Below are 27,516 nucleotides of genomic sequence, written 5' to 3'. Positions count from 1 at the left end.
CCACCTGGCAGCGCACGCTGACTCAACTGCAACGGGGCTCCTCTGGTTTCTCTAGACAAAACAGTTCTGGTCTCAAGTCAGTTGTTCAGCCATGGTATATTCTCCTCTTAGCATCCCTTTTCCTCTTCCCTGCCATTATGTTTTGTCTTCATGTGCATGTAAAAGTAGCTAACTGGAGGCATGGAGTGTGTAATGACAAACATTTATTCACCCCATCTCCTATTTGTTGTTTTTCTATCTGATAGATGTCATGTCCTCGTTTGTTGTTGTCTTTGAGCATCACTGCAGCTGTAAACATCATTTCCACACGTCAATCTCATCTAACCCTCCACCTTTGTTCCATCTCTTTTATTCTTCAGTAGTGAGGCGATTTCTACTTGCATGCCATTCTTATGTATCATATCATCTCTCCCTGAATCTTTCCCGTACATTTTCCACTCAACCATCCATTCATCCACCCCCCTGCCTCCACAGAGAGGAGGCGTGTGAGGATGGATTAGAGAAGGAGGAAGAGGAAGAGGAGACTCCATTGACTGAGTCTGATTCAGATGAGCAAGAGGGGGCTGATACAGTGTCTAATCAGACCACCCCCAGGTATTTTAGGACATGGTGGTAAATAATGTTCTGTGGTTCTTCCTTTGTAACTAGGGGCTCTAAATGTGAAGCCACAAAGCTTTTAAATGTGTCTTTTGTCACTGTTTTCTGTTGCATATCTGGTTGGTTTGATCTCCTTGTGGCCTATGTACCTAGCACTTATTACTAACAGTGCCAAACCTGTTTACAGGCTTCTCTTTTATGCTGTCATCCATTTATTCCTCTCAATCCATCCCTCTGTTCCTAGCCCGGCTCGACAACTTCCATCCATTGTTCATAGAACAACCCTCCAGTCCATCACCATCACTTCCAGGAAGGAGAACATAAAAGAGGATGAGCAGAGGAACCCGACTGACCCACCTCCAGCATCTACCGCCCACTCCCCCTCAACTCCCGCTTCCTCTCCTCCCATCTCCTCCCCTCTCAGCCCCCAAGCCCAGCCCTCACTTCTGGCCAGCCTTCTGGCCAGGAAGAGGTCTACTGTCACCGTGCCGGCTACCAAAGAGGTCAGCCCACCATTGCGTGGCAGCTCTCGTCCCTCCCCTGACCGCCTGCCCTACCTGCCCCACTCGCCTTTCCACCTCTTCTCCTACGACCTCGATGAGGAGCCGTCGCCCCCGGCTCCGGTCAAACCCACTGAGGAGTCACCTAAAACGACGTCTCCCAGGTCAGAGGGGCAGCACAATTCAATCTCCCCCGAGAAGCATCGAGAACTTTCCTTGCATCTCTTCGACGTTGCACTTTTCCTTTTTTCAGTTTTCACTTCTGTTTCTGGCTTTTTTCTCCTGGCACCACCTTGGATCTCTTTGCACCACTTATGTTATTCATCACCTCCCTTTCACCACTTCTTTCCGGTCTTTGACTGCACAGCTTCTCACCTTCAATCTGTCGCTTATTATCACCTTCATATCTTTTTTTTTCTTAGTTCTGCCACTGCGTCGATAGTCCTCCACACTGGTTTGCACTTTGTTTCCCATTTCCACTGCACTTCCTCTGCACTTTCTTTTCAAGAACAGCACCAGATGTCTTTTCAAATTCTTCACCTGTATATCTCTCTTTTCTCTCCTTGCTTATTAGCACTATTATTTTTATAGAACATTGCACTTTCTGATCCTTACTTCCTCCATCCACTGTCCTCTTTGATGTTATAAGTTTATAGTATCGTTATGTTAGATTTTTCTCCGGATGGAGAAACCAACACCTCACCTATAAATACAGACAGGTGACGAATTAAAGGAAAAACCTGAGTAAATGAGGAGAAACTTGAAGAAAGCAGATGCTTTCAGACAGAGCATGATGGGTGATAAATGGTTTGTGTATGACCATGATGTGAATCATGCTTTGCTATGGCCTTCACGGTCACTAGATCTCAACTCAGCTGAACATGTATGGGAGATTTTGGACAGAGTCTTTGCTATTGAAGCTGTTCTGGAGGCTTGTGGTCGCCCACAACACTTGATATTGATGTTTCCTTTAACTTGTCGCCCATCTGTAGCTTGTTATGATAATCCTACATTCAGATGCTCGGATTTACAGCCCTGTTGCAGCCATGGAGCTCTATTTAATTCACAGGGATAAGATGCCAGTATGCTTAAAATAAATACACACACTTCTAATTTGACACCACCTTTGCTTTATATTAATATTAGTACACATTCAATTTTATACCAGTAGCTTAAAAAAGAAAGTTGTTGCCTGCTCACACTTGTTAAATGAGTTAAGGTAAATATATTTTTTAGTGAGCTGTGAGTGTGCCTGGAACTTCCCAGAAACATATGTAAATAAACACCGCAGCACCTACTAACTAGGGTCACTCTAATGTTGCACCAGCAGCATTCCTGTTATGTAACAAGGTGTCACATTCGTTTCTGGCCACCGGTTTCTCACTGACCAGCTAGCCGGTGTGGTGTCGGGTAGCTGCACAGCTGGGGATGTTTCTCACTGTCATCTATTTTCTCACCCCTTCTCTTTCTCAGGAATGGAGGTTTCACGTCCTACTCCTCTCTCAGCAGTCCGAGTACGCCCACCAGCTCCAGGTGAGAGGACTCTGCGCCAACATGTGCCTGCACACGTTCGTGAAAACATCCCTGAAATACACACTCCTGCACTGCCAATGTGCTCACATATGTTCCTCTGTGTTTGCGTGAACCAAAACACACATGCTACATGTGTAACAAATGTAGACTGTGTGCAGCCCCGTAGTGCAGTCATGGTGATGACATACCGAAGAGAAAGTGATCTCAGCCTCCTGGTTCCTTAGTTAATAAGCTGCTCCTATTTCCTCCATGGAGAATGTAGACATCAAAATATTATTTATGGTGTGTTACACACATACATGTATAGAAGCTCTGCATGTGCAAGGATCAGAAGGAGGAATTTTCATTACTGTGCTGAAGTGCAGTGTTTTACAGAGACGACTGGTGCTTGAGGATTACAGAATTACTCTGACTGCACAGTGGTGTTATCAGACTGTATTTCTTCTCTTGCTCTCTCCTTCAGGCCTGCTCTGGGGGGTCTTCTGTCCTCCTCCTACAGACAACACCAGGAATCTCTGGCAGCTGAGCGAGAGCGCCGCCGCGTGGAGAGAGAGGAGAGACTGCAGAGGATAGAGAGAGAGGAGCGCAACAAGCACAGGTGAGGCATTGCCGGCTTTGTATAGCATTTAACACATTGAACAAACAATACATGTTAATTAGTGAGCTTTAGAGGTGCTAGTAGGCAGATTCACCTTTACCTTTAGACAGAGTCTGACGAGCCATTCCCCCCTGTCTTTATGCTAAGCTAAGCTAACTGGCTACTGATAAAGTGTATTTCAAAAAATCTCACACTTTTCCTTCAAGAATTGAGGAAGCTGTAAAATGCAAAACAAAAACTATACAGTGCAGAATACATACAGAAGAATGCAAATACTATTACAGATGTAATAGATTACAATAGAACTAACAATAAAACAGACGATATCAGGGATTAAGGAGAACTCAAATAACAATTCATACATATCAAGGAAAGAATAAGCATGTAAATTAAAGGAAATATTTCCAGAAGAATGAGTGCGTAAAATAAATGCTAAACTATAAGTGAAAATATCTGAATTTAATATATTTTAAAAAGACTAAGGTTAACAGTTTGAAAGAAAAATATGAGAAACACCTGAGAATTAGGGGTTGCACCAGTACCTTAACCGCTTGTTCGCGTGATGTGCAAACGTGTTGTATTTACAAAGGCAGGTCTGCAGACGATCATACACGAGTAGGGAATGATTATTATTCTTTAAAATTCTCTGTTTGTGTGTCTCTCTCAGCCGCGGCTATGTGGATAAAATGGAAGAGGCCAGGCTTGCGCGGGAGGAGAGGTAAGTGTGTGCGCTAAATCAAAACAACACACGCTCAGAACAGCTGAACCCGAGGGGAATATGTTTGAGCCTGTGGTTTGGGAAGCTCAGTAATGGAGTAATTGTTTTCAGGTTAAAAAGGTGCCCTTTGCTGCCAGAGGCTGGGGGGATACTGAACCGATTTTCTTTGCTCCGTCTGCCTGTTTTCTTCTCTCTTAAGGAGCTGTATTTTAACATTCTGCCAGGGGCCTGATTGCTTTGGCTGCATGTTGTGAGAAAATCAGATTCCAGGATTCATCAAGCTTTTCACACTGAATGCACTCACACACACACAGACACACTTTTTACTCAAGCACATGTACTTTTAAACATACACACACACACACACACATACACAATAAGAAGAAGAAGAATTTTCATGAGGCTAATAAATCGATGTTTGTGTGCAGATGGGAATCATGGGAAACGAGAGATTTACTCAGGAGGGTATGTGAGGTCATGATCAGATTTATGACTGATCATACTTGATGCAGCCTTATATAAACAAGGACTGATGACAGCTGTATAAAACCAAATCCAATATGCTGATCAACACAATATTTAATAATATGAGGAAATAAAGCTCCTTCTTCTTCTTCCTTTTCCTCTTCTTTTCATTCTCCTCTTTTTTCTCCTTCGGCTTCTTTTTCTTCTTTTGACACTCTACACTGTATGTACTGTGCCAAGTGCTGACTTTCATCCTCAGTTTTAAGCACAGTTGATACAATACAATTGAAAGAAATAAGGAGAGACAGAGAGAAAGAAAGACAAACTAAGAGCAGATGGAGGAAACAAGCACGAGACGGACAGAAAGCCAGAGATGAGCTGCTGAGTGAGCCTGAGGGAGATGTTTCCAAAGGATAATGTTGATGTATTTACAGTGTAATTGGGTGTCATGGTTATCAGAAAAACATGAGTTTTTACCCTGGCTCACCTCCCAGAGGGACGCATCTGCCTGACAGGACACAGCACAGTAACACCTGGTCAAAAAGGACTTGCATGAAATATTGCACTAATGACAAACAACTGAGTCCAACAATGACTGTTAATGGTGTACTTACAAGGACTGGACTGAAACAAGATTCCCTAAGTGTGATGCAAATATAAAAGCCTAAGAAATGTATATGTTAGGATTATAATTGTGAGCAAGTTAGCATGCTGATGCATTTAGCTCAAAATACCACTATGCCTATGTACAACTTCACAGAGCCACTAGCATCGCTGTAAACATCTTGGTCTTGTTCCTACAGAGTCTATGAAAGCTTAAGCTACTTAATAAATCATGACAATATATCATCATGATTCCTGATATCAATTGTATCACCCCTGATTGACTGTTATCCAGAGGTGTAAGTATTAGAACTTTTTCTGTCTTTCCAAAGGTAGAAATGCTGCAATATAAAATACTCCATTACTTGTAACAGTCCTGTATTGAAAATGTCACTTTAGAAAAAGTAAGTCTTATTAGCAAAATGCCCTTGGAGTGTTACGACCATTGTATAGAATTACATATATAGTTTCATTATTACAGATACATTTATCTGTAAGCAGATTTTTACTGGGTTAGTAAATTGAGGTGAAGCTCGTTTAAACTATTAAACTACTTAATTTACAAATTTCATAATCTGATCACATGTTTTGTATTTAAAAGCCTAAGTGGTAACTACAGCTGTCAAATATATGTAATGGGTTAAAAAGTACAATGTTTCCCTAAGAAATGAAGTGGAGAAGAAGTGTGAAGTGAAATCGAAAGAGTCAGGCAAAGCAAGTATGTCAAAATATTTCCTTAAGCACAGTACTTGAGTAGAACTAGTTACACAATCTAGTACACTCCACCACTGCTGTCATCAGAATTTCACACAGTGGCAATATCAGGTTGATAAATTTACATCGGGCGAGTGTAGCTAATCAGACGTTAATTATGAACATGAACTTTACTTAGAGTAGCAGAGTGTAAAGGAGAGTGTAGCAACCTATCACTCAACATATTTTATTAATCAAGCGTGTAAGGACATAACAACATATTGAAGGTCTTGGTCCAGGTTCAATCACACAATACACAGTTGGCTCACTCACTCCCATTTCACTCCTGATCACATGCACATGCACACAAACACACACACATATATTAGTATCCAGTTTCTTCAGCCCTCTGAAGTGGCCTGATGCTAATGAACTCTGAACAGAAGCTCCACACATTCATGGTACGGTGGGAAAGAGGAGGGGTTAGAGAAAGAAAGAAAGAGAGAGAGAGAGAGAGAGAGAGAGAGAGAGAGAGAGGGTTGATTCAGCGCCCTGAAACTCTGTTCTGGCCGGCAGGTTGAATGGTAAAGTTTGGTAGAGGGAGAAAAAGGAGGAAGACGAGAAAAAGGTAGGAAGGAGGAGAAATGAAAAAGACCAGGGAGGAGACCTGATCGAGGCACATCTTGAACAGGTTTACTCTGATTCACTTCTGATGTTTGGCCTTTCAGCAGCCAAACTAACATTAACTTCTCCCCATCTCTCCCATTCTTCTCTCCTGTCGTTCTCCTCTGCTCTCCACCCTCCTCCCTAACTCCGTCTTCTCCTCTTAACTCCCTCCGGTTGCATATTTGGACTGCCGATGATAGCTAAGCGTTTGGTTAGATAGACGGGGAGAGAGGACCAGGATGGTGAACCCATTGACTACAGGAAATGAGTGATGAATGCATTGAATTCTTTGTGGACAATTAATGTGGCAAAGTAAAGGAGTGAGGTGGGCTTATACTGCAGTGTGTTGAGGTTGTACGGCAGCTCAAGAAGAGAAAATATTGAAGAATAGTCTGAGCGTTTTCTAGGTAGACATGAAGTTTTTGATGAATTCAAGTAAATTGGAAAAAAATTTGTAACTAGTGGTTTAGTCTAGGACTATTAGGCAAAGAGCAACACAGCGCAGCACTGCGGAGAAAGGCAAGACAGAAGGTGCATTGCCTCAGACTCTATTTTTACCTCTTTTGTCCTCTGATACTCCTTCTCCCCCTCCCACAGGTATAAGAACGTGGAGCGTCTGGCAGCAGAGGAGTACGAGAAGGAGCGCGTCAGGGTCTCGAGGACTCGCCCTGACCTCAACCTGACCTTTACACCCTCGGAGGCTTGGCCCTCGTCATCACGCAGCAGCACCCCGTCCTCCTTCGCCTCCCAAGAGGACACAGAGGCTGACCTTGAAGCTGAGACCCCAGCCACCCCTTACACCCCCTCTGAGACTGGTATGACAACTGAGAATACTTAACGTTATTGACTAATAACATAGTACTGGTATGGCTGTTATTAACAAGTCACATAAAACCAATTAAATATCAAATGTACTAACATCTTTTCTCTTTGTGTAGAGGATTTAATTACAATACTGTAGCCAAATGGCATCTATTAGGTTTTGTATGATGATACATAATAGTGTTCAGCATTACTACGGCTACTATGACTGCTAGTCCTGTTAGCACTGTTAGCAAAGGGGTATTCTTATGCTATACCACACTGTGGAATAATATATGGTTTTATAACCAGTAGTGGAGGTAGAAACTAACATTAACTTACTTTACATACTTTAGAATTGAAATCCTTCAGATTTCAGTCCTGGTCGTTTTGGCGACACTCTGAGCAGCTAGTTTTGTTTGAAAAACAGCGGAGCAGCAAGCGGTGTCTGTGTTTACAGAGCAGCCAAACAAACACACGCTTTAATAAAGAAGAAAGTCAGTAATTGGAACCACAATCTGATTTCACGCTGCACACACTGTGAGTAGTTTTAGTAGCCAGTAATAGACAACAGCAGGGGCACAGAAACTGTTGGATACCTTGCTGTGGGGTTGGAAGTACACAGCGCGCTGCCTGCAACTCTTCATCTAGTAGCTCATATTTAAAACTGATCTGCTGTCAGAAAAATACCAAAAATGACCACATCTTGTAATGTAGATGCATTTTTGATATATGACTGCTGTCAGAGCTAATGCTGGATTACATGCATGATTTGTTTTCCTGTGAATCCCTTGTGTGCATGAAGGGAATCCAACATGGGAATGGACAATTAAATTGAAAATGACTATATAGAGAGGTAAATACTGAATATATGTACATGCCGAAAATATGTTGACCATAAATAGCTTCCAATGCAGGGTTTGTATCTATGTGTTAAAGTTCTCCTAGTTCAGAGCACTTGTATGACTTGGGTTGATACCTTGTGGAGTTATAATTAATACCAGAAGGTCGCTAGTTCAATTCCCATCAGTACGCCCCAAAGCAATCATTCTTAACCTTAACTTGTTTCAGTTTGCAGCTTGCTGTTTAAATTAACATGCAGACGTGAGCGAAAGAGGGAGAGAGGAGACAGATTGTGGAAAATAGTGCGGGAGAGGAGGGGACACCATCAGTGGGGTAGAAAAGAAAAAAAACACAGAGAGAGGATATGGGTGAAAGGGTCAAATGGGTTTTTGAAAGAGCTTTTTGAAAGTGTGATGCCAAAACATCTTGTGTAAGAAAACAGCCTTGTGTCGGAGTGCATGCACAGCCACGAGCTGAGGTACTGTAGGTCAAACAGGCGAGTGTATGAGGCCTCAGGGTGTCGTGTTATTCTAACCCCGCCCGCATCACTGCATGGACTGTACTGTTGAGTTACGAGTGTGCGCCATATACATGAGTGTGTTTTGACGTAAACAGGAACTTAATTCTTCATTTCCTGTTCATATCCTGGTGCTACGACAACCCGGCTTTGTTTACCCGCCATATTGTTTACATTAGTGTATGGGTGTGTGTTTTTGTTTTTCTTTTTAGTGTGTGTGTGTGTGTGTGTGTGTGTGTGTGTGTGTGTGTGTGTGTGTGTGTGTGTGTGTGTGTGTGAATGTGTATTGATACAAGAGTGTCCTATGTGCAGCCTAAACAGAGCCACCTTTAAAAATCAAAGACAGCCATGTCACATATTTCAAATAGTATTTCATTGCAGATAAGCCTTTCATCTCACAGTTTCTTTCTGTGTGAAGGATTGTCACTCTCGTGCAGGTCTAACCAGTTTGAGAGATCAAAACCATAAAACAGAATCTTAGAGAATAAAGTAACGCTGACTTTTTATGACAGGAGAGGCTGATGACTCCAGTGCCAGCGTAGAAACAGAGGAGAAAGAGGCAGAAGCTACCGCTGAAGAGGAGGAAGAACAGAAGGAAGAGGAAGAGGTAGAAGTGGAAGTGCATGAGGAAACAACCGCGGAAAAGGAGGTAGAAGTCGAGGAGCGCGCACAGGAACCGGAGAAAGAGAGAGAGGAGCCGGAGGAGGAGGACAGCGGCATCCTGAGCGACAAGGAACGACAGAATGAGGAAGTAAACGAGAAGGACAACTGCTCGGCCTCCAGCATCTCCTCTGCCAGCAGCACTCTGGAGAGAGAGGAGAGGGGGAGCGCTGAGAATGGTGGGTAGTTTTGTAATTGATTTCAATTTCATTCATTCACAGTTTTTTTGAAACAAGGGGATGATATGCTGTATTATGGCCTGTTGCCCTGGAAACAAGTCAAATGACTGAGGATGCAGGGATGATCTGACTTTTCTCTGTCTATACAATTCCAGCACCTCAAATACTTGATACAGAGTCCTGATCTGATACCAGTGCACTGTTTTCCCCCAAATTGAAAATCTGCTAACCTCACTGTGTGGAACCTGCTGCGATCATTTTTTTATGAAAGGTGCCATAGGGCCAGGGATTGCTGCGACTGAAAGAATGTAGCTGATAGCTAAAACACTGAATTTTGTAATGACACTGACTAAGAAACTGTTTGTAATGTTCGTCATTCACATCTGTCTGATACCCGACTCCCGGTCAGCGTCGGTGCTGTTACAGATCAAATGGATCTCATCAGTGCATCCTGTATTTTCAGTTAATGGTGATTTCTTAGTAGTGATACTATTTCAGATGAGGTTGTAATGCAGTGTGTAGAGAGAATGAGGCAAAGCCCTTACATTACTTTTCAAGTGGAAATAAACTGTTTTGTTTGCTTCCTCCTAGTGTAATATACTTTAGAATAAGGCTTCCTCTACAGTGGTAATATTTTTACATCCTTTTTCTCCTCTTAACCGTCACTCTCTTTCTCAGGCTTCAAGGAAGGAGAGGTGAATGAGCCGTGCAGTAAACTCCTCAACAGCAAACTCTTCATGCTGGACATGCTGTACTCCCAGAACAAGAAGCCCAGTGATGAGGAGGAGGAAGAGGAGGATGCAGAGAAGGAGAAAGAGAGAGAAGAGGGGGAGGACAAAGAAACAAAGGAGGATGCTGAGGGGCAGCTGGGCGATGATCAGGAGAGCGACAACAGGGATGACAAATCAGAGCTACATGGGAGCATCCGCCCGTTCGCTGAACGATTTGGAAACTTGATCAAGGACCTCACTTCACCCCACCCTCACCTGGAGGGCCCAGCCAACGAGCCTCCTCCCCCACCACCCAAGAAGGAATCAGACACGATCTGGGACCAGCTCCTGGCCAGCCCACGAGAGCTGCGCATCGGGGACATCAACTTCACCGACCTGACAGAGGATGACGACAAGGACATTCTGGACACCGTTTTCATGGGAGGATGCGGCGACCTCCCGCCCCCGCCTCCTCCACCACCCTGCTTCCCTCCACCCCCACCCATGCTAGGCAGCTGCCCCCCACCGCCTCCCTTGATTGGGATTATGAGGCCTCCACCTCCTCCTTCCTTTAGTTGTCCAATTCCAGTGCCTCCTCCTCCAGAGCCGCCTCTATTCAACAAGAAGAAGAAGACAATCAGGCTCTTCTGGAGCGAGGTGAGTCAAGACACAAAGAGCATCTTCATTAACCAGGTGCAGCTAAGGCTTTTCAGAAAAATGAAAAAATTGCATCACTGTTTTAATTCAGTTTTACACATGAACTTATCCAAGATGAAACATTTTCTTTATGTTCTTAATGGCGGTAAGTGATTTCTCTTTCACTACGCCTAGAGGAAGTAGGTCCTGTTACTGTTTTAGGTTTGACCAATATTGTTGGTCGGACAGAAGATGCTACAGATCAAGATGAAGAGTTCATTAAAGACTGCATGTTTCCATCAGCCAGTTAAGATTAAGGAGTCATCAAAAACAATGAGTCACAGGACATGTTCCTGTTGCTGCTATTATTTGTGGTTATTTGTCTCTCATTTACCTGTTTTATTGTAGGAAATGGGAGTCTAACACATGTCTCCACTTAATGTAGTCCATTCTTGTTGTGTTCATGATCAGGTGCGTCCGACAGACTCTCAGTACAGGGACTACAAGCGGAGTGGAGACTCATTCTGGTCCAAACTGGAATCAGTAAAGTTGGACACGGCTAAACTGGAACACCTGTTTGAGTCGAAGTCGAAGGAAATACCAGTTACAAAGGTAAACAAGCAGTGCCTGGTTGGGGGTTAGAAAGGTGTGGAACGCTGGTTGATAGTCAGTTTATCAATGCTGTTGAATCTAATCTGTACAATGTTGGATTTATGCTTAAACTAACTCAATTATTGAACATTGTCCACTACAACTAAACCAGGAAATTTATCAGGGAAATCAACTAACAACAAGTCATTTGCATGGTCATGTGTTATAGTCACTGAACACCATCATCATCAATTCCAAATTATATCAGCTCCTCATAAAAACTGCACAACTTCATCAGGAGTCACGTCCTTTCTATTTGGCTCTCAGGATAGTTCATGTAGTGTCTTGGCTGCTGCTTTATCACAGACTCCTCCTTGTTGCCAGCCACACAGTCTGCAGGCTTGGTTGTCCATTATCTCCCATACTCGAAAGCTGATGTTTTAAAGGTTAAGCGAGGTCATGTGTGTTCTGATCGTGATCAAACGGGGGAGCCTTGAATCCTATGTAATTCTCACAAAGCCTTTGAATAAGAAAAGTATGGTCTACTAAGACAGGGGAGCTGAAGCCAGGCACCTCACACTTTGAACTCCTGAGCCACTGCTTCAATCCACAACTCTCGTTAGAGCCAAACCAGTTAGTAACTCACTTCTGGTCCACACGTAATGTGACAGTGTGGTGGTGGTCTCCAGCAACAGTATCAAGATGGAAACGGCTCAAGCAAAGCTGTCAGTTAATGAGAGAATCCAAGTTTTAAAAGAACCTTCAGAAACCAAAGCCTTCAGAGGTCAGAGGGAACTTCACTTCTTTTGGTTTTATGCTCTTCTTACCGTAAGATGTGAAAGATGAGAGATTGAAAAGATCAAACCAATTTTGCATGTTTTTCTTTTTTACCCACAGTATGTGGTTGGTATCACGTGTTTTTCGTAGTTGTACAACCTCAAGTCTTCACAAGTTTTTAAACTTTGAATTCTTTGCTGGTCTGAGTAGTTAATGTGCCCAACATTAACAGAAACATTAATCAGCTTTCCACATTATGATAAAAGAAAAAGACAAACAAAAGTAGAATTTTCAAATAAATCTTTAATTAAATAAAATAAATTGAATTTCATCCTTTACATAGAATACCATCAACAACAAGTGTATTTCTATACAACAATTATTATTGTCATCAATAAAAGTATACTTTTTTTAACCTTAACAACCTGTGGGAAATGAGCCAGAAGTTAGTTAAAAGTTAGGTTAGTCTTATGTCGTAATAGCATGAACTGTAACATGAAGCAGCTCATTAGTGGCAGAGTTGTGCTGCAATGTAAGTCTACCAGTCTCCATATTGTGCTAATAAAATTTCCCAGAGGCAGTAACCAAGCCTTAGCACCTACTCTGTTACACTTTAATGTGGTGACATACTTCCTTCCTGTAATAACTTATAATAGCCTCAAGTGCTTGTGAGGTCATTTCTACACATATAGTCACAATGTGTCTGGGGACTAATCCAAACAATACAGTATAGAGCTAACCTGTCACGGTATTTCCTGCTGCCACTAACCATGTAGTTCCTGCTGTCAGTCAGTGTAACCTGAGTGATGATCCCTCTAATCCTTACAAGCCCATAAAGCAGACCACAGGGAGAGAGAGAGGGGGAGAGAGAGGGAGACCCAGCATTGACCCTCCCTGTATTTTTGTGTCCTAGAAAACAGCAGCAGACGGTAAGCGCCAGGAGATCATCGTGTTGGACTCCAAGAGGAGCAACGCCATCAACATCGGTCTGACGGTGCTGCCTCCTCCTCGCACTATCAAGACGGCCATCCTTAACTTTGATGAGTATGCGCTCAACAAAGAGGGCATAGAGGTGAGAGATAGAGGTGACGGTGAAAAGGAAGCAAGTGATGATTGAAACTCATCCATGACACCTATCACCCATATCTTCTCTTATCCGTTGTCTTCAGAAAATCCTGACCATGATCCCCACAGAGGAGGAGAAGCAGAAGATCCAGGAGGCTCAGCTGGCCAACCCCGACGTCCCGCTGGGCTCAGCAGAGCAGTTCCTCCTCACTCTATCCTCCATCAGCGAGCTCTCTGCCAGACTCCAGCTCTGGGCCTTCAAGATGGACTATGAGGCCACTGAGAAGGTCAGTTTAAACACGGGGCAGTACTTTCACAGTGAAAACTGTTATTTTCTTAAGATAAAACTATACGAATTTGAAGAAAAATGATTGATACTTCATAAGAATGTCGACGTGGGGAGGCCAAACCGAAGCCATTACCAAATGCACATTTAAAATCATACAGTCATACATAATAAGTGAATGTGGTTTTATTAAAGCAGAAACAGACATAGCTAAATGAACTTTGAACCATGAAGTGTTGAGTAAATGTGCACAGCACGTGTGCGTTTGTGTGTCTCATGCCCATGTCAGTAAGTATCAACATCCATTTTAGTACAAACAACATCCGCAAAACAGAGACATAGTTATATAACAACATCATAACAAAATATGCAGGCTTATTAGCAGCACCTCGTCCTCTTCTTCTGGCACACCATGTTTTACTTTAGCAAAGAATGCATCCAGGAGAAGAAGTTCAAAGTCGAAACCCGGAGAATGAAAAACATGCCGCCCCTCCGTTGCTGTCCTGTAAATTTTACAGCTTTCCGCAGGATGCAGTTGTCTTTAATCTCTCCATGAAAGACATGATGCCCGACCGCACATTCGGCAGAGCTGCGTTCCCGACTCGACTCTGTGGGACGGTTTGGTCGAGGGAGGCTTAATGGAGGGCAGCATACCGTGCAGGCACACAAACACAGGCTCGCAAGAAAACAAAGGGCTCATGTCGTCAGAGGCACGTTTGATATCGAAGGCTGACCGAGGCTGCAACCTTTAAACGACCTCTCATGACCTAAAACAAAAGCAGATGATTTGTGGCAGGAGAGGAGGTGCACCTGTTTACTCACCGCTTATATAACTGTAGACTAATGAAACACATGTTTTTGGGAGTCTTAATTGACTCGACTAATGGTGTGTGTGTATGTGTGTGTCTTCCTCCTCCCAGGAAGTGGCAGAGCCGCTGCAGGATCTGAAGGAGGGTATGGAGCAGCTGGAGAAGAACAAAACTCTACGCTACATCCTCTCCACGCTGCTCTCAATGGGAAACTTCCTCAATGGCACAAATGTGAGTCATGACCATTACAGGTTCACATCACCTGACTGAGTCACAATGACAAGCTTCCTTTGTTGTCTCTCTACTGCAGTTATTATAGAGATTGTGAGAGATTTTAATGGAGTGTGAATGAGTCAAGTCTACCATTCGTAGATTAAAAATTACATCACATATCGGCAACTATAATTTAGTGAGATCAGACGTTGCTTTCACATCATTTTCTAAACAACTGTCTCCATGACTCTCAGGCTATCACATAGCGATATAGAGAAGGAGGCACAGAAGTAACATTTGATTTTTTCTTTTCGTAAATAACTGTTGTGTCCATGTGTCCAGGCTAAAGGCTTCGAGTTGACGTATCTGGAGAAGGTTCCAGAGGTGAAGGACACGGTGCATAAACAGTCTCTGCTGCATCACGCCTGCTCTGCGGTGGTGGAGAACTTCCCTCAGAGCACCGACCTCTACTCCGAGATCGGAGCCATCACACGTTCTGCAAAGGTCCGCTCCACACTCATTCGAATCCCCTCACTGTAAAACATGTTTAAGCTGGTCCAACAGCTTGGTCCAAATGATTGATCGATTATCAGATAGTTGCTGAATAATTAATAAATAATAATTAAATAATAATTTTGACCAGCTAATTGATTAATGGATTAATAATTGCAGCTCTAGATGTTATTTCTATTAAAGGGAATTAATTTCTGTAACATTTACAAAGCAACAGTCAGAGCTCAACCATACAGAGAAAACTGTCCGTACAATTTGACATGCTATAGTTTGCGCTGTTGTTCGATTGCCAAGAGCAATATATGTTAAAATATGGAAAAAGCATTTGTTTTACAGTCATAAATTGACATTTAATGTTCACAGTTTTCATAAAATACACTTTTCTATGTATTACACTGATATTGCATATAAATAATCATTGAAAGTTAAACGCATGCTGTCCATCAGAGTGAAAAAATAAAAATCTAATATATATAAGTATTTTTTCAAAATATTTTCTTCGTGTCTAATGAAGTATAAAACCACAAGTAAAAAATCTTGATTTAAGCTTTCATAACTAATTCATGAAAGGGTTAAAAGTGTCCAGGAGTAGGGACTGAAGTGGAGACTAATCTTCACTGTGGTTAAGACTGTTTTCATTACTATCAGAGGAAACATCCATTATTTAACAAGTATTAAAGACACAGCAAGTTTCCACCATATTTGTTTTCTCAAAAACTACAAAAAAGAAGGATCTTTGGAGGGATTTGACTCCCAAACAGTGCATGCTGGGAAGTCAGCTAAAATGCTCATGCTTCTTTACAAACAATTGAATAATTAGTAAGTCAAAACACCTCAATTCAAAGTTGAATTAACATGAAATTGAACAAGTTATTCATAAAACATTAGGTTTGATTAGATTCTTCTAAACTAAACGGTGTTTTATGGGTCGGCTGAATAAGAGGACTTCCTACATGTTGTTTTTGATGCAAGTTGATTAAAGAACTTCTTGATTTGCTTCATTAGGTGGATTTCGACCAGCTGCAGGAAAACCTGTGTCAGATGGAGCGCCGCTGCAAAGCCTCATGGGACCACCTGAAGGTGATCGCCAAGCATGAGATGAAGCCCCAGCTGAAGCAGAAGATGTCTGACTTCCTCAAAGACTGCGCCGAGAGGATCATCATCCTCAAGATCGTTCACCGCAGGATCATCAACAGGTAGCTCCTCTCACAACTATTTTGTCCTTTTTTTTTTGTTTTGTTTTTTTGCTTGATTATTGTATTTTGCAATGCAATGTTCATTATTGTGAAGAAAAGCGTTCTCTTCTTTCACCCAGGTTCCATTCATTCCTGCTGTTCCTCGGTCACCCGGCCTACAGTGTGAGGGAGATCAGCGTCCACAGGTTCAGTAAGATCCTCAGCGAGTTTGCGCTGGAGTACCGAACCACCAGAGACCGCGTGCTGCAGCAGAAACAGAAAAGGGCCGACCACCGCGAGCGCAACAAGACCCGAGGAAAGATGATCATTGACGTCAACGCTCCTGTGAGTATCACACAGACAGAATCCCTGACACAGAGACACACACACCGACTTTCACCTCTGTTTTCTAGCTCTTCTTTTTCCAAATCTAGTGCTTCCTTCGTTATCCTTGATCTGTTCTTTAACTTTCACTCTTTCTTTCTCCTGTAGTCTGATGATGAAGAGGAGAGTGAGGTATCAACATGTGTGCTGCCTGTCTGCATGTCTGTGTGTGTGTGTGTGTATGTTTGTGTGTGTGTGTGTGTGTGTGTGTGTGTGTGTGTGTGTGTGTGTGTGTGTGTGTGTGTGTGCATGAAACAACTAACTGTAACTACCTCAAAGTTTCCTTTTCACTAAACGAGTGGATCAGTCAGTAAAATACAGTAGGGACTGTAATCTTTACAGGTTGGATGTTTTCCTTGATGTTTCAGGTTTGGCATGGTTAAAGCCCAAAGTGCTTAAAATGCAAGCCAAATTCTTATCCTTTCATATCGTCTCTCTCCCCAGCAGTGTGGTCGACGTGGCTCCAGTAGCAACAGCAGCGCCCCTAGTGGTAGCCAGGAGAGCGAACAGCCTCAGGGCCTGGGCCATGCTGAGGATGCTGCAGAGCACGAGCACATGAAGGCTGTGCTGAGAACCAGCCTCAGCGGCGGAGACAAGGAGAGCAGCGGGGTGCCGGGGCTTCGGACACGGACCAGATCACGGCCTGGACGAGGAGGTGAGGGTGACAGGAAGTTGCCTACAGGGTCTCACAGATAAATACGCAGCAAAAGTCACAGCTCTTTAAAGGGTTTTTTTCCTCGTGCTGAACCATTTTTCACGCTTCTCCAATTGTTCAGGTCGCACTATGCAAGCACGGACACCACCTGTGGAGGACACTCAGATCTGTGGAGACGACGCCGCAGACGAGATCATGGAGCGCATCGTGAGGTCGGCCACTCAGGGTCCGGGAACCAGAGCTCAGCCAAGAGAGAGGAGGAGGTCCAGGGCAAACCGCAAGTCATGTACGACCTGAAAGCTGAAATCCCAAATACATGCTTAGTAAAGTCTGAGAGAATAACCCCTGATGATGTCATCGGGCCTCAGATTTTTAAAGAAAAGCCTGCATTAGGATTAGAATCCATTTGAAAGAAGTGGGCATTTATGAGGCAAGAAGGGTCTAATGAAACACACAATATTGGTTGCATTGTAGGAAATGTATGATCCAGCGTTTCTGAAGCTTGACCCATACTAGAAACTAAAAGTCAGGTTGTCTCGGCCTCCGCTGGATAAATTTTGACCAATTTTCTTAATACCTTTGATACTTTTAATAATGAGCAAGTGAAAAAATTTATAAAAATTAAAGCACAACACAAGCACAGAGTAGACATAAAATCAGACTTTAAAATCAGAGAGTAAATGTTTAAACATTTAATTAAGTCACAGTTTGTATTGAATCATTTCCTGTTATAAAAATCTCTCTCTCTATATATATATATATACTGTATAAAACAGTTACAGCAAGTATGTTGATTTCTTTCTACAATAACTGCAAAAACAGTACACCATAAAACTTAAACAGTAGTATATAGTACATGTTGTATATATTTAGTATGTAGTATGGCATTGGGATACAGCACATAACCATATCTCTCCTCTCTTCTCCTCTCCTCTCATCTCCTCTCCTTTCCTGTCCTCTCCTCCTCTCCTCTCCTGTCCTCTCCTCTCCTGTCCTCTCCTCTCTCCTCTCCTTCCTGTCCTCTCCTCTCCTCTCCTCTCCTCCTCTCCTCTCCTGTCCTCTCCTCTCCTGTCCTCTCTTCTCCTCTCCTCTCCTCGCAGTGAGGCGGACTCTGAAGAACGGTCTGACACCGGAAGAAGCTCTTGCTTTGGGACTAACTGATTCTCCAGACTCACAAATGTGATCCTCTGCCTCCCGTCTCTGTCCTCTTTGCTGTGGAAACACAGCGGCAAACATCGATGCGACGCCTCCGTCAGCTGCCTGCCTTCGTCACACTCGTTGTTGTACTCCAGCAGTTACATGCCCCTTTAGGTTTTTGTCAGCTGCTAATCTTGCCTGATGTGTCTGAGTGATGAAACTGCAGCCACCATAGTGTTTTTAATGCAGCAGAGAAAAAAAATCCTCCAGAAGAAAAAGTGGAAGTGAAGATAGAGATTGATGTGTTCAACTTGGCAAGAAGGAAAAGAGAATTTGAATTCAGTGATTCTGCCTCTACACTGAGCTGAAACTTTTTTTTATTTATATAAACATATTTTAAACATTGCGTTAGTTCAAAGGGATAATGTTTGCTTTTAACTTTCTGCAGCTGTGACTTCACCATGTTTCATTTATTTAAGCTGTGAATTTTGGTTGTAAAGACGAACGGGCTGAAGAGGAAGCTTGATTTGTTCTCTTATCCGGTTTCCAAAAAATCCTGAAAAAACAAAGAGGCTTAATGAGAATCCAGTTTTGTTTCTGCAGCTGCATGTTCGACAAGTGGCCATTGTGGCTGTGGATCAGTGGGAATATGAAAGGTTTTGATGTGTGCCTTTCATTTAAAAGGGACATTGCTGTACCTTTTCGCCATCTCTTGCTATTGCTTTATTCACCTCCTACTTGTCAGATGACTCACAATTTCACAGGTGTAGTTATATCACGGGTGAGTGTTGACTACAATTACCTTTTTTATTTTGACAGAACTGTTCTCAATATTTATTTGCTAAGCTCAGACATCTTGCACCTTACTCAGCGTTAATAGTCTGTTATGCTGAAATGAATGACTGATTCAAAACACAGAAAAAGGAAGTTTTATCTCAGAGGAACTGTTTGTAAAGTGTAAAAAGACAAAAAGATAAGGACTTTTTTAAAATTTTAATAATCTATTTGAAGGACATGCAGAGAATCCTGCAGAAAAATGTGTAAATGCCCTCGTCAGCTGCCAGATACAGCGTGCATGTTTAGTGCAGTTCATGTTCTGTATTATTTTTGTAATTTTCTGTAGAAACTTGTATTATAGTCTGAGAAAGAGGCTATTCTGTGAATTGTAATTAAAGATGAAAAAAATGAAAGATATGGTCAGAGCTGAAATATGTGTTTTTAAAATGTTGCTCCCTGCAGAGAGAGGGAGAGAGAGAGAGAGAGGGGAGCAACATTTGGACATTTGCTTTGAACTTTGTGGTCACGTTGTACTTTGTATGAACTTGAAACAGGTCGTGGAGCAGTCCCAGCTGAAGTGTGCGCTCCTCTCCCAGTCCAGCAAAAACTGGGAAACATCACTGCATAAATATCATGTAGTGAGCTGAACATAAAAACCATGGTTACAGACACTTCCACTTGAAATGCTGTGTATACACATTCTACAATAAAAAGACAAAACCATTGAGTGAAAAAGTGGATGTGCATGTCATTCTTCTTCTATGCTTTCACTTCTGAGCCCTTGAATACACAGCAGACCATGTCGGTGACCAACCTTTGGATCAATGAGCTGCCATAGACTGCTGCTTTGTGTGTGTGTGTGTGTGTGTGTGTGTGTGTCAGAGACAAAGGAGAGCACAAATCTCAGGAAGTGCTGGAGATCAACCGGAGAGGACAGGTAGGTGTAGCATGCACACGATGATCATGAAGAACAAAGCACTAGCGTATTCCAGTTCATACACACAAATTAATTCAAAGTTTATATTCCAGTTAAATCTAGCTGCCTCTGGGTAGAAGTTTAATTCCCTTTAGCCAATATTAAACTTCATTTTTTTCTTATTTGTCCTATGAATACTATGTGTCTGTAAAAAGTAACAGTAAAATGTGACCATGCTGCAGATGACTTCTTATGCTCACATAATGTTATTTTATTCTTCTAGCTCCCTGCCTTCAAATATGGAGACAACACATTGAATAAGTCCACTGCCGCATGTTTATACTTGGAGGTAAAGTGTTGAAACTAAATATGAAACATGACATATTGCACAGTTTATTACATAGGCCTAATCTTTATTTTTTCTATGTCTTTGCTGGTATAGAATCAGATTAAGTCCCAGGGCAACAAGCTGATGCAGGACAAGCACTGATGTACCAACGCATGATGGAGGGTCTCACCCTCACTGATAAACTCAGTACGATACACACACACTGCTGCTCCAGGCTGCTTTGTCTCTCAGTTACATGTCAACCTTGTGTCCTTTCTTAAAGCTGTCTGTTGGACATTACCCCAAACTGGCCAGATATTACAGCCTGTTGAAGGACAGAGCCAGCATTAAAGCCAGCTGACCACTATACAGGCTGGCCAGTATAGTATAATAGTAAAGTAAAGTAAAGATTATTCAAAAAAAACAAGTCATGTGTTCAATTTTTGATTTTTAACATGAGGTGATACTATGATGAAAGTGCATTATTTTAAAGGGCAGTAAATTGTAGTCTCTTCTCCAAGCCAGTAGGTGGCAATGTGAGCTTGGATTGCAGCTTGAGCTCCACATGAACTGAGGGAAGAACAACAACAAATCACTCCTCTCCTGTGCGCAGTGACTGATAGAAGCTCCGAGCTTCAGGCTGTGAAATCTGAAATTATGGCCACGGACATGACTCTGCTGTGGGGCTCCGGCTCTCCTCCCTGCTGGAGGGTGATGATCGCTCTGGAGGAGAAGAACCTGCAGGGCTACAACCACAAACTGCTCTCCTTTGAGAAAATGGAGCACAAGTCCCAAGAAGTGTTAGATATAAATCCCAGGGGACAGGTAGGAGCAGCCTGCAGAAAACCCCATCATAACCACTAACCAGTAGACTAACTAAAATAGACTAGTGAGTGTGAATAGTGCGTAATAACGTCAAACACTTTCCTTAATAGAAGGAACAGCCGCTGCCGCTTTTCATTAACCCCTATATACTATAGTTCTAAGATAACGCCAAAATCCATTCACAATTTCAAGCATTTAATATTTTTATCTTACTGGCAGAAACACACCTGTTGAAGCTTAAAATAAGTCCTTTACCAAGTCAAAGAGAAGGAGTTTTTAATTCGGCTGATACTCCGTTTATCAAGCACGTCTTTTTTCAGAAGTATAAGACCTTATGAATTTCTGTGACCCAGTTAAGCGCCTTTCACACAAACTCACCATAGAGGGCGGTAACGACCAATGTAAGCAATTAACTATTTCGAGTTTTTATAGTAGTTGTGTTATCAGCATGCCGAATTTATCATGAGGCATTACATGTCACCCTAAAGTCTCAATTCGTGATTTAGCAGGCATGTAGTTTATCAGTAAGCTAGATAAAAAATTAATTGACTGGATTTTGAATGTAGTTTGGTGTATACGAGTCAATGCGTTCTATCTATATTTAAGCAATATCACGCGGCCGAGTACCCATGACCGAATCACAGCCGTGCTGATATCCAGTACATCACTCCCTCTCGTGTGATATTACTTTTATGCAACAGTTCTACGAGCGTAATATTAGTTAAATAAGCAACAACAGCTTAAGGTTTTTTTTTTGTGTATATCATCATTTATTTGGAAAATAGTTCCGCAACTGGACTGATACTGGACTATTGCTAAGCAACACAAAGGCTAAACATTTTCCTGACCTGCACAGTGCGCACTAGTTTGCTAATTTGTCCACACGTTGCCTCGGGTGTTCGCTGAAGTGTGGCTTCTTCCCTCCATCCTCTTCTGACGACTCTTATACATAATTCAATTCAAATGTTATTTCTGGAATATATTCATCTTTGCAAAGTTTGTTACAATCTATGATAGATAACGGCCGTTAAATGTAACGCTGATTAATGGTTAATAGAACACCTGTAAAGCGGAGTGATACACGTAGTTACTCTGTCAGCTGCACTCATTCAATGCCTCTCGTCCAATGAAATTACTTGGTCGGAACTAATTGTTGTATAAACGGGGATATGTGATATGATGTGGCAGCTCAAGCAAACGAGGGCACTACTATTATTGTGAAGAAAATATTCGCACAGTCAGATCCTCAGATAACACTACACATGACGTAATTCTCCATACAGTTAGCTAAACAAGTTGTGTTAAAAGCACTTGGTAGGACCCCAACACTACCAGCACAGCATGTTGTCTTAATTAGCTCCCAGTAGCATTAGCATTAACACTGGATTAGAAACATAATAGCAGGTAATAACAGGAAACCATTAAACAGCCTGTCTTCTTGTTTGTTTTTTGAAGCTTCCTTCTTTCAAACATGGAGACGTCGCTGTGAATGAATCCTATGCAGCCTGTTTCTACCTGGAGGTGAGTGAGCCACTACGTTAACTAAAGAAATATCACTTCAGCAATTATACCAACACTAAATTAAGCATTATGAAGTGTGATATGTTTAAATGTGTGTGTCTTTCCTCTCCATGTGTCAGAGTCAGTTTAAGTCCCAGGGAAACAAACTGATCCCAGACAGCCCAGCAGAACAAGCACTGATGTACCAGCGCATGTTTGAGGGTCTCACATTCTACGAAAAACTCAGTAAGACAAGCAAACAAGATCCCTTAAGTAGTCAGGTGACTGCAGAGTAATCACAAGCTGTAACACAAACCAAATCTGACTTCTTAGATCACATTAGGAATTATTCTTTTGACCTGTTATGTTTCATCCTGTCATCAATAAATACTGGGTATGTTCTATTAATTTCAAACAGCAATGGTAGCCACATAAAACAGTAAAAAAGGCAGTTTTTTTTTTAGAAAACCTTCTCGACAGTTCTACCAAAGTACAGTTGTGTGCAAAGGTTCGGGTATCCTTGGGCACTGTTACTTGTTATTTCCTGAAATTAAGAAAAAAAAATCCCTACACGCTACTACTTGTAAAACACTTACGATTTCATTAAACCATCAGGTTTTAATTTAGTTGTTAGGACTTGCCATTAGGGGTGAAATATTCTGCTTTGAGATTGTGTGGCAGCCAGCGGCACAGGGAACACGGCATAGATAGAGGGAAGGATGAATTTCACTACATATCAGCAAATCCTGGATGCAAATGTCCTGCAGTCAGTTAAAAAAAAAAAACTGAACTGAAACTGAAGAGAGGCCAGTTTCTACAATGGTACACTGATCCAAATCAGAACCCAAACCGCACCATGAACTACTTCAGCAAACCCAAGCTGAAGCTGTTGGAGCAGCCGCTCACAGAGCATCACTGTAAATCTGTGGGTAGATTTCAAAACATGCTCGGCCTGAAAGCCAGCCGGGACATATCTCAGAATTTGAAGTGATCTGCATGAAGACAGGTTGAAAGTTCCTAATTAGAAAGAGTCAGCTGGCTACAAAAAACGAGACTGCCCAAACTTCTGCTGTGTATTTGTCTGTGCATAGAGCTTCATTGTTGTCCAGGACTATTAAAAACACACCAGTGAGCTGCAATGTTTCACTAGGTGCTCCTTTATTATGATAACTGTGGGAACTGTAGTTTATTTTGAGTTAATCCCACAGTGTATGTGGGATTGACTCAAAATAAATAAACACTGTCCTGCTACTATAAATACTAAAGAATAAATCAGCTGCTGGAAGTAGTTCCAAACAAAAGTACTATCTAGTCCTATTTGAGGAATATTTGCTAAGAACTAAAATGCTTAATGGGTCATTTAGGGAATTACTAAGGTTTTTAAAAATAAATAAATATAATAATACAATCACCAAAGCTGCTGTCTGTTCAATATGTTAATGTGAGTGTTTTTGATTTTTTTTTTTTTTTTTTAAGATGCTGTTATCTACTATAACTGGTTCATCCCCGAGGGAGAGAGGCATGACTCAGCTCTTCAGAGGAACAAGGAATCTCTGGCCACTGAAATCAAACTGTGGGAGGGTTACCTGCAGAAGGTAGTCTGTGTACAGTATACACACACACACACACACACATACACACAAACTCAGAATGCACTGACACATTCAAACATGCTGTATTTGTCTCCTCTTTCTTTTCAGCTGGGCTCAGGCGCTCACCTGGCAGGACCATCCTTCTCACTGGCGGATGTGACCGTTTTTCCAACTGTTGCTACTCTTTTCAGATTTGGGTGAGTGGGAAATGACTGGTGTACTATCCTGAAGTCACACTGACAAGTGCACATATGGCTTGAAAATAAAGTGTCTCCTGCCCTTCTGTTTCGCAGGTTATCCGCAGAGTGTTACCCTCATCTGGGAGAGTATTACGCTCTGTTGAAGGAGAGACCCAGCGTCAAAGCAAGCTGGCCTCCTCATTGGTTGGAGAACCCCAAGGGACAAGACACACTCAAAGACATCTGATATCCACGTTCCCCTTTAAAGCCACGTCTGCCTGTTGTGTTGTAGTTTGGCTTCTAAGAGTTACTACAGCAGCACTTGAATGCATTTTGAGTCTTCCTGTAGGTTTCAACATTTGTGCACAACTCATAATTTGTCAAATATGATATAGCTCTTCTATTTTTCTGAAAATGAAACACAGTGTTGAGATAACCATTAAATACATCAGCGTCACAATGGCAGAAATGTGGTTCTTATTTTTTGTCAAACTAACTTATATTTTGTTCATTTGAATTTTGTAGTGGGTCTGCAATTATAGCACAAATAAAAGCCAAGATGTCACTGCTGAAGTCTGAGAGTCAAGGATGAGGAAAAGTTTAGATGTTATAGTTGAGTTTATGTGATCAGATTGCAGACACCCGCCAACACCCCTATATTCAGGTCCAGTTCACGGTAGATTAGATCTCAGTAGAAAATGTGGGCGGAGTCATTGCGGACCTGACCCATGCGTTTTGTTGGCTGATTGGTTGTGCCCAAACTTGTTTTCGTCTGTACAAAGGTAACTGAAATGTCCTGAGTTACCATGACTTTGCATGTAGGAGATAGTTCTCCATTGCATCCTCTGCATGACTTTGCATTTTATGCAGAATGCAGATCCTCTGTGAGACATGCGCTAACCTGGATGACTATATTGATGTTTTAACTATGTAGAGGTGTTATACGTGTGTATGAGTTTGAGTTCAGATCCTACCAACTCTATTAGACATTGTGGTTCTTATCTTGGACCATGAATCTGAGCCACCTGTTCTACCTGTTGAATGTTTTATATTTTTCTCTGAGCTTACGTTTTGGTCTTGGCGCCGTGGATTTGGGGCGTTCCCCGTTTTGCTCCACCAGCTGACAATTACAGAGGCAGTTGGTATTTTTATTTGAAAGAGAAAAGATAATTATCATGGGGCTGCCGCATTCAACGTGGAATATGTATACTGTTTATTCTAAGAGCTATGAAAACATCTATCTAATCAAAATAGCATATTTTCATTTCACTCTGTTAGCTGGAAGCACAAGCACATTTGACAGTCTCACACTCGACTTTCAAACTCATATGTATCACTGCACCAGTACACGCATATAGCCACAGTTCTCACTCTTTATGACAATGCCAGTGAATCAGCGCTGATGATAACATGCCAACAATCAGCCTATAAAACCAAATTTATGATATTCCAAAATGAAAACACCAGACCTGAACAAAAAAGGCCTCATGTAACCAGCAGGTTGAAATAAGTCAGTATGTAAATGTATAAGAGAACTCCATCCTTCCTACAGAGCCTATACTTTAAAAACAAAAACCATTACAATTTTGTGTTCATCCATTTATTCAACCTTGACTGTATTTACTCAGAGTGGCCTGATGAGAGCAGTTCACGGTGACTCTTCTGTCCGGACATCCTGTGTACACAGGGCAAGAGAAAAAAAGAGAAAAAGGGGCATCAAGCCAACATATTGAATATTTTTGCTAAAATGTTTCAAGTAATGCATCTGATTAATTCTAGAAAAAGTTGTATTATTAGTCGTGGTGCACCGTGGCCTTGGTGTCGGTGCGTGCTTTGCCAACAGAAAATGTCTGTGTCCAGCTAGTCATTCTGGTCATGCAGAATGAAACTGAGTAACTGGGTCACGCACAATGACAGGAAACGCTCACACTCAACAAAGACAGTGTGTGCATACTGATCGACACATTTTTTTCAATGACAAAGAACTTTAGAAGGAAAATGAAACGGCAGTAATGTAAAGCTAGTCTGTGGTTTAATGTGTCGCTGGAAGAAAGAGGCTTTGGCAGCTTCTTTTTATTCAACAGGTCGTCTTTAAATGCAGCTGCAAACCAAAACAGCAAAGAGATCATTGTGTGAAATACCTGACAGAGCTGTGGTTGATGTTGTCATTTGTTCAAACACACAACGTCCAGGGTTCAAAGACTGACTCAGAGAAAGAGGCACAAAGACGCTGCAAAATGTACGTGAACAAGGTCAACAGTGTGTACGCAGTTTTTCTATTCAAATGTGAGGATGAATTAGGAAGGTGGTGTCATTTACATTAAGTACAAATTTGTTTGTTTAGTTTACATGACTGAAGTCAGAACTGGTTTAGCCTGTGTGTGTGTGCAGAGGTGAATGCTGAGTCACTGTGAGTGTCCAACTTCAGGATGCAGCACAGACTCCACAGGAAAACAGCAAATTACTGCAGAAACAGTTACAAAAAAGTAAAAACCGACCTTAAAGCATCAATATAATACAAAACAATATTAATAGTGGGACATATATGAAAAAACTGCAGTCATGATCAGATCCCTATAAACCCTGGAGGATGAGTAACACATACTTAAAACTTTAAATCACTGAAGGAACATAGCAGGGATACAGCTACTTTCTTCCAGCCTTTTTTTTTTATTGTTTTATCTTCTATTTTGCCTTTTTTTTTTTACCATAAAACTATATTTCTATGTATAGTTCTGACTTAAGTGAATAGTGTGATTATTAGTTGCAACATCGGTGTCTAACTGTCATTTTTTTTAACTTCCCATCTGTGCTCAAAATTGCATAATTGTAGTGCTGGATTCATGTTCCTTTTTTGCCTATATATCATGATCTGCACATGAGAACAAAGAGTATCGATACAAAGCAAGAGAAAACACTCCTCCACAAATTTGGCTTTGCTAATTCTTGCTGGTACAAGCAACTAGATATGTTCTATCTTCATTTAAGTAGATTATAATGCAATCAGCTGATCTGTGCGGTTAAGAAAAATATGCATATGTCTTTTAATCAGACATCATGCTACACTGAATTACA

General features: G+C 41.8%; 2 protein-coding genes across 5 annotated transcripts in view; both read left to right on the top strand.

Annotated features, from left to right (window-relative positions):
• fhod3a (formin homology 2 domain containing 3a) overlaps positions 1-19,836 on the top strand; it is a 56,137-nt gene extending 36,301 nt beyond the window's left edge. Inside the window, exons 11-28 of one of the 4 annotated variants that reach the window (XM_023431049.1) lie at positions 842-1,261; positions 2,571-2,630; positions 3,094-3,228; positions 3,896-3,946; positions 6,971-7,188; positions 9,047-9,373; positions 10,052-10,740; positions 11,191-11,331; positions 13,001-13,159; positions 13,257-13,439; positions 14,359-14,478; positions 14,803-14,964; positions 15,979-16,169; positions 16,289-16,493; positions 16,641-16,664; positions 16,980-17,187; positions 17,309-17,473; positions 18,288-19,836. In XM_023431049.1, coding sequence (XP_023286817.1) covers positions 842-1,261; positions 2,571-2,630; positions 3,094-3,228; positions 3,896-3,946; positions 6,971-7,188; positions 9,047-9,373; positions 10,052-10,740; positions 11,191-11,331; positions 13,001-13,159; positions 13,257-13,439; positions 14,359-14,478; positions 14,803-14,964; positions 15,979-16,169; positions 16,289-16,493; positions 16,641-16,664; positions 16,980-17,187; positions 17,309-17,473; positions 18,288-18,370 — 3,541 coding nt within the window. In that variant the 3' untranslated portion in view covers positions 18,371-19,836. Of the gene's footprint in view, positions 1-841; positions 1,262-2,570; positions 2,631-3,093; positions 3,229-3,895; positions 3,947-6,970; positions 7,189-9,046; positions 9,374-10,051; positions 10,741-11,190; positions 11,332-13,000; positions 13,160-13,256; positions 13,440-14,358; positions 14,479-14,802; positions 14,965-15,978; positions 16,170-16,288; positions 16,494-16,640; positions 16,665-16,976; positions 17,188-17,308; positions 17,474-18,287 lie in introns of all 4 variants that reach the window. The other 3 variants (XM_023431048.1, XM_023431050.1, XM_087169808.1) reach the window with 3 other exon arrangements.
• A 1,100-nt stretch (positions 19,837-20,936) lies between these two features.
• Positions 20,937-24,910, top strand: LOC111673312 (glutathione S-transferase A-like). The gene is made up of 6 exons (XM_023431051.2): positions 20,937-21,170; positions 22,626-22,691; positions 22,811-22,916; positions 24,147-24,265; positions 24,371-24,459; positions 24,556-24,910. The coding sequence occupies exons 1-6, from the start codon at positions 21,003-21,005 to the stop codon at positions 24,686-24,688; spliced, it is 681 nt and encodes a 226-aa protein (XP_023286819.2). The 5' UTR covers positions 20,937-21,002; the 3' UTR covers positions 24,689-24,910.
• Positions 24,911-27,516: the final 2,606 nt, after the last annotated feature.

Source organism: Seriola lalandi, unplaced genomic scaffold (genome assembly GCF_002814215.2).
Source record: "Seriola lalandi dorsalis isolate HSWRI2012SDOR001 ecotype SW California unplaced genomic scaffold, Sedor1 jcf7180002054916, whole genome shotgun sequence".
Classification (NCBI taxonomy): Eukaryota; Metazoa; Chordata; class Actinopteri; order Carangiformes; family Carangidae; genus Seriola; species Seriola lalandi.
Note: the sequence above shows the minus strand (reverse complement) of the source record. Positions and strands in the feature narration are given on the sequence as shown.

Coding starts and splice junctions, on each gene's coding strand:
- LOC111673312 (XM_023431051.2), top strand. CDS start 21,003: ATGGCCACGGACATGACTCTGCTGTGGGGCTCCGGCTCTCCTCCCTGC. Junction 22,692..22,810: donor CAGCCTGTTTCTACCTGGAG/GTGAGTGAGCCA, acceptor TCCATGTGTCAG/AGTCAGTTTAAGTCCCAGGG. Junction 24,266..24,370: donor GGGAGGGTTACCTGCAGAAG/GTAGTCTGTGTA, acceptor CTTTCTTTTCAG/CTGGGCTCAGGCGCTCACCT.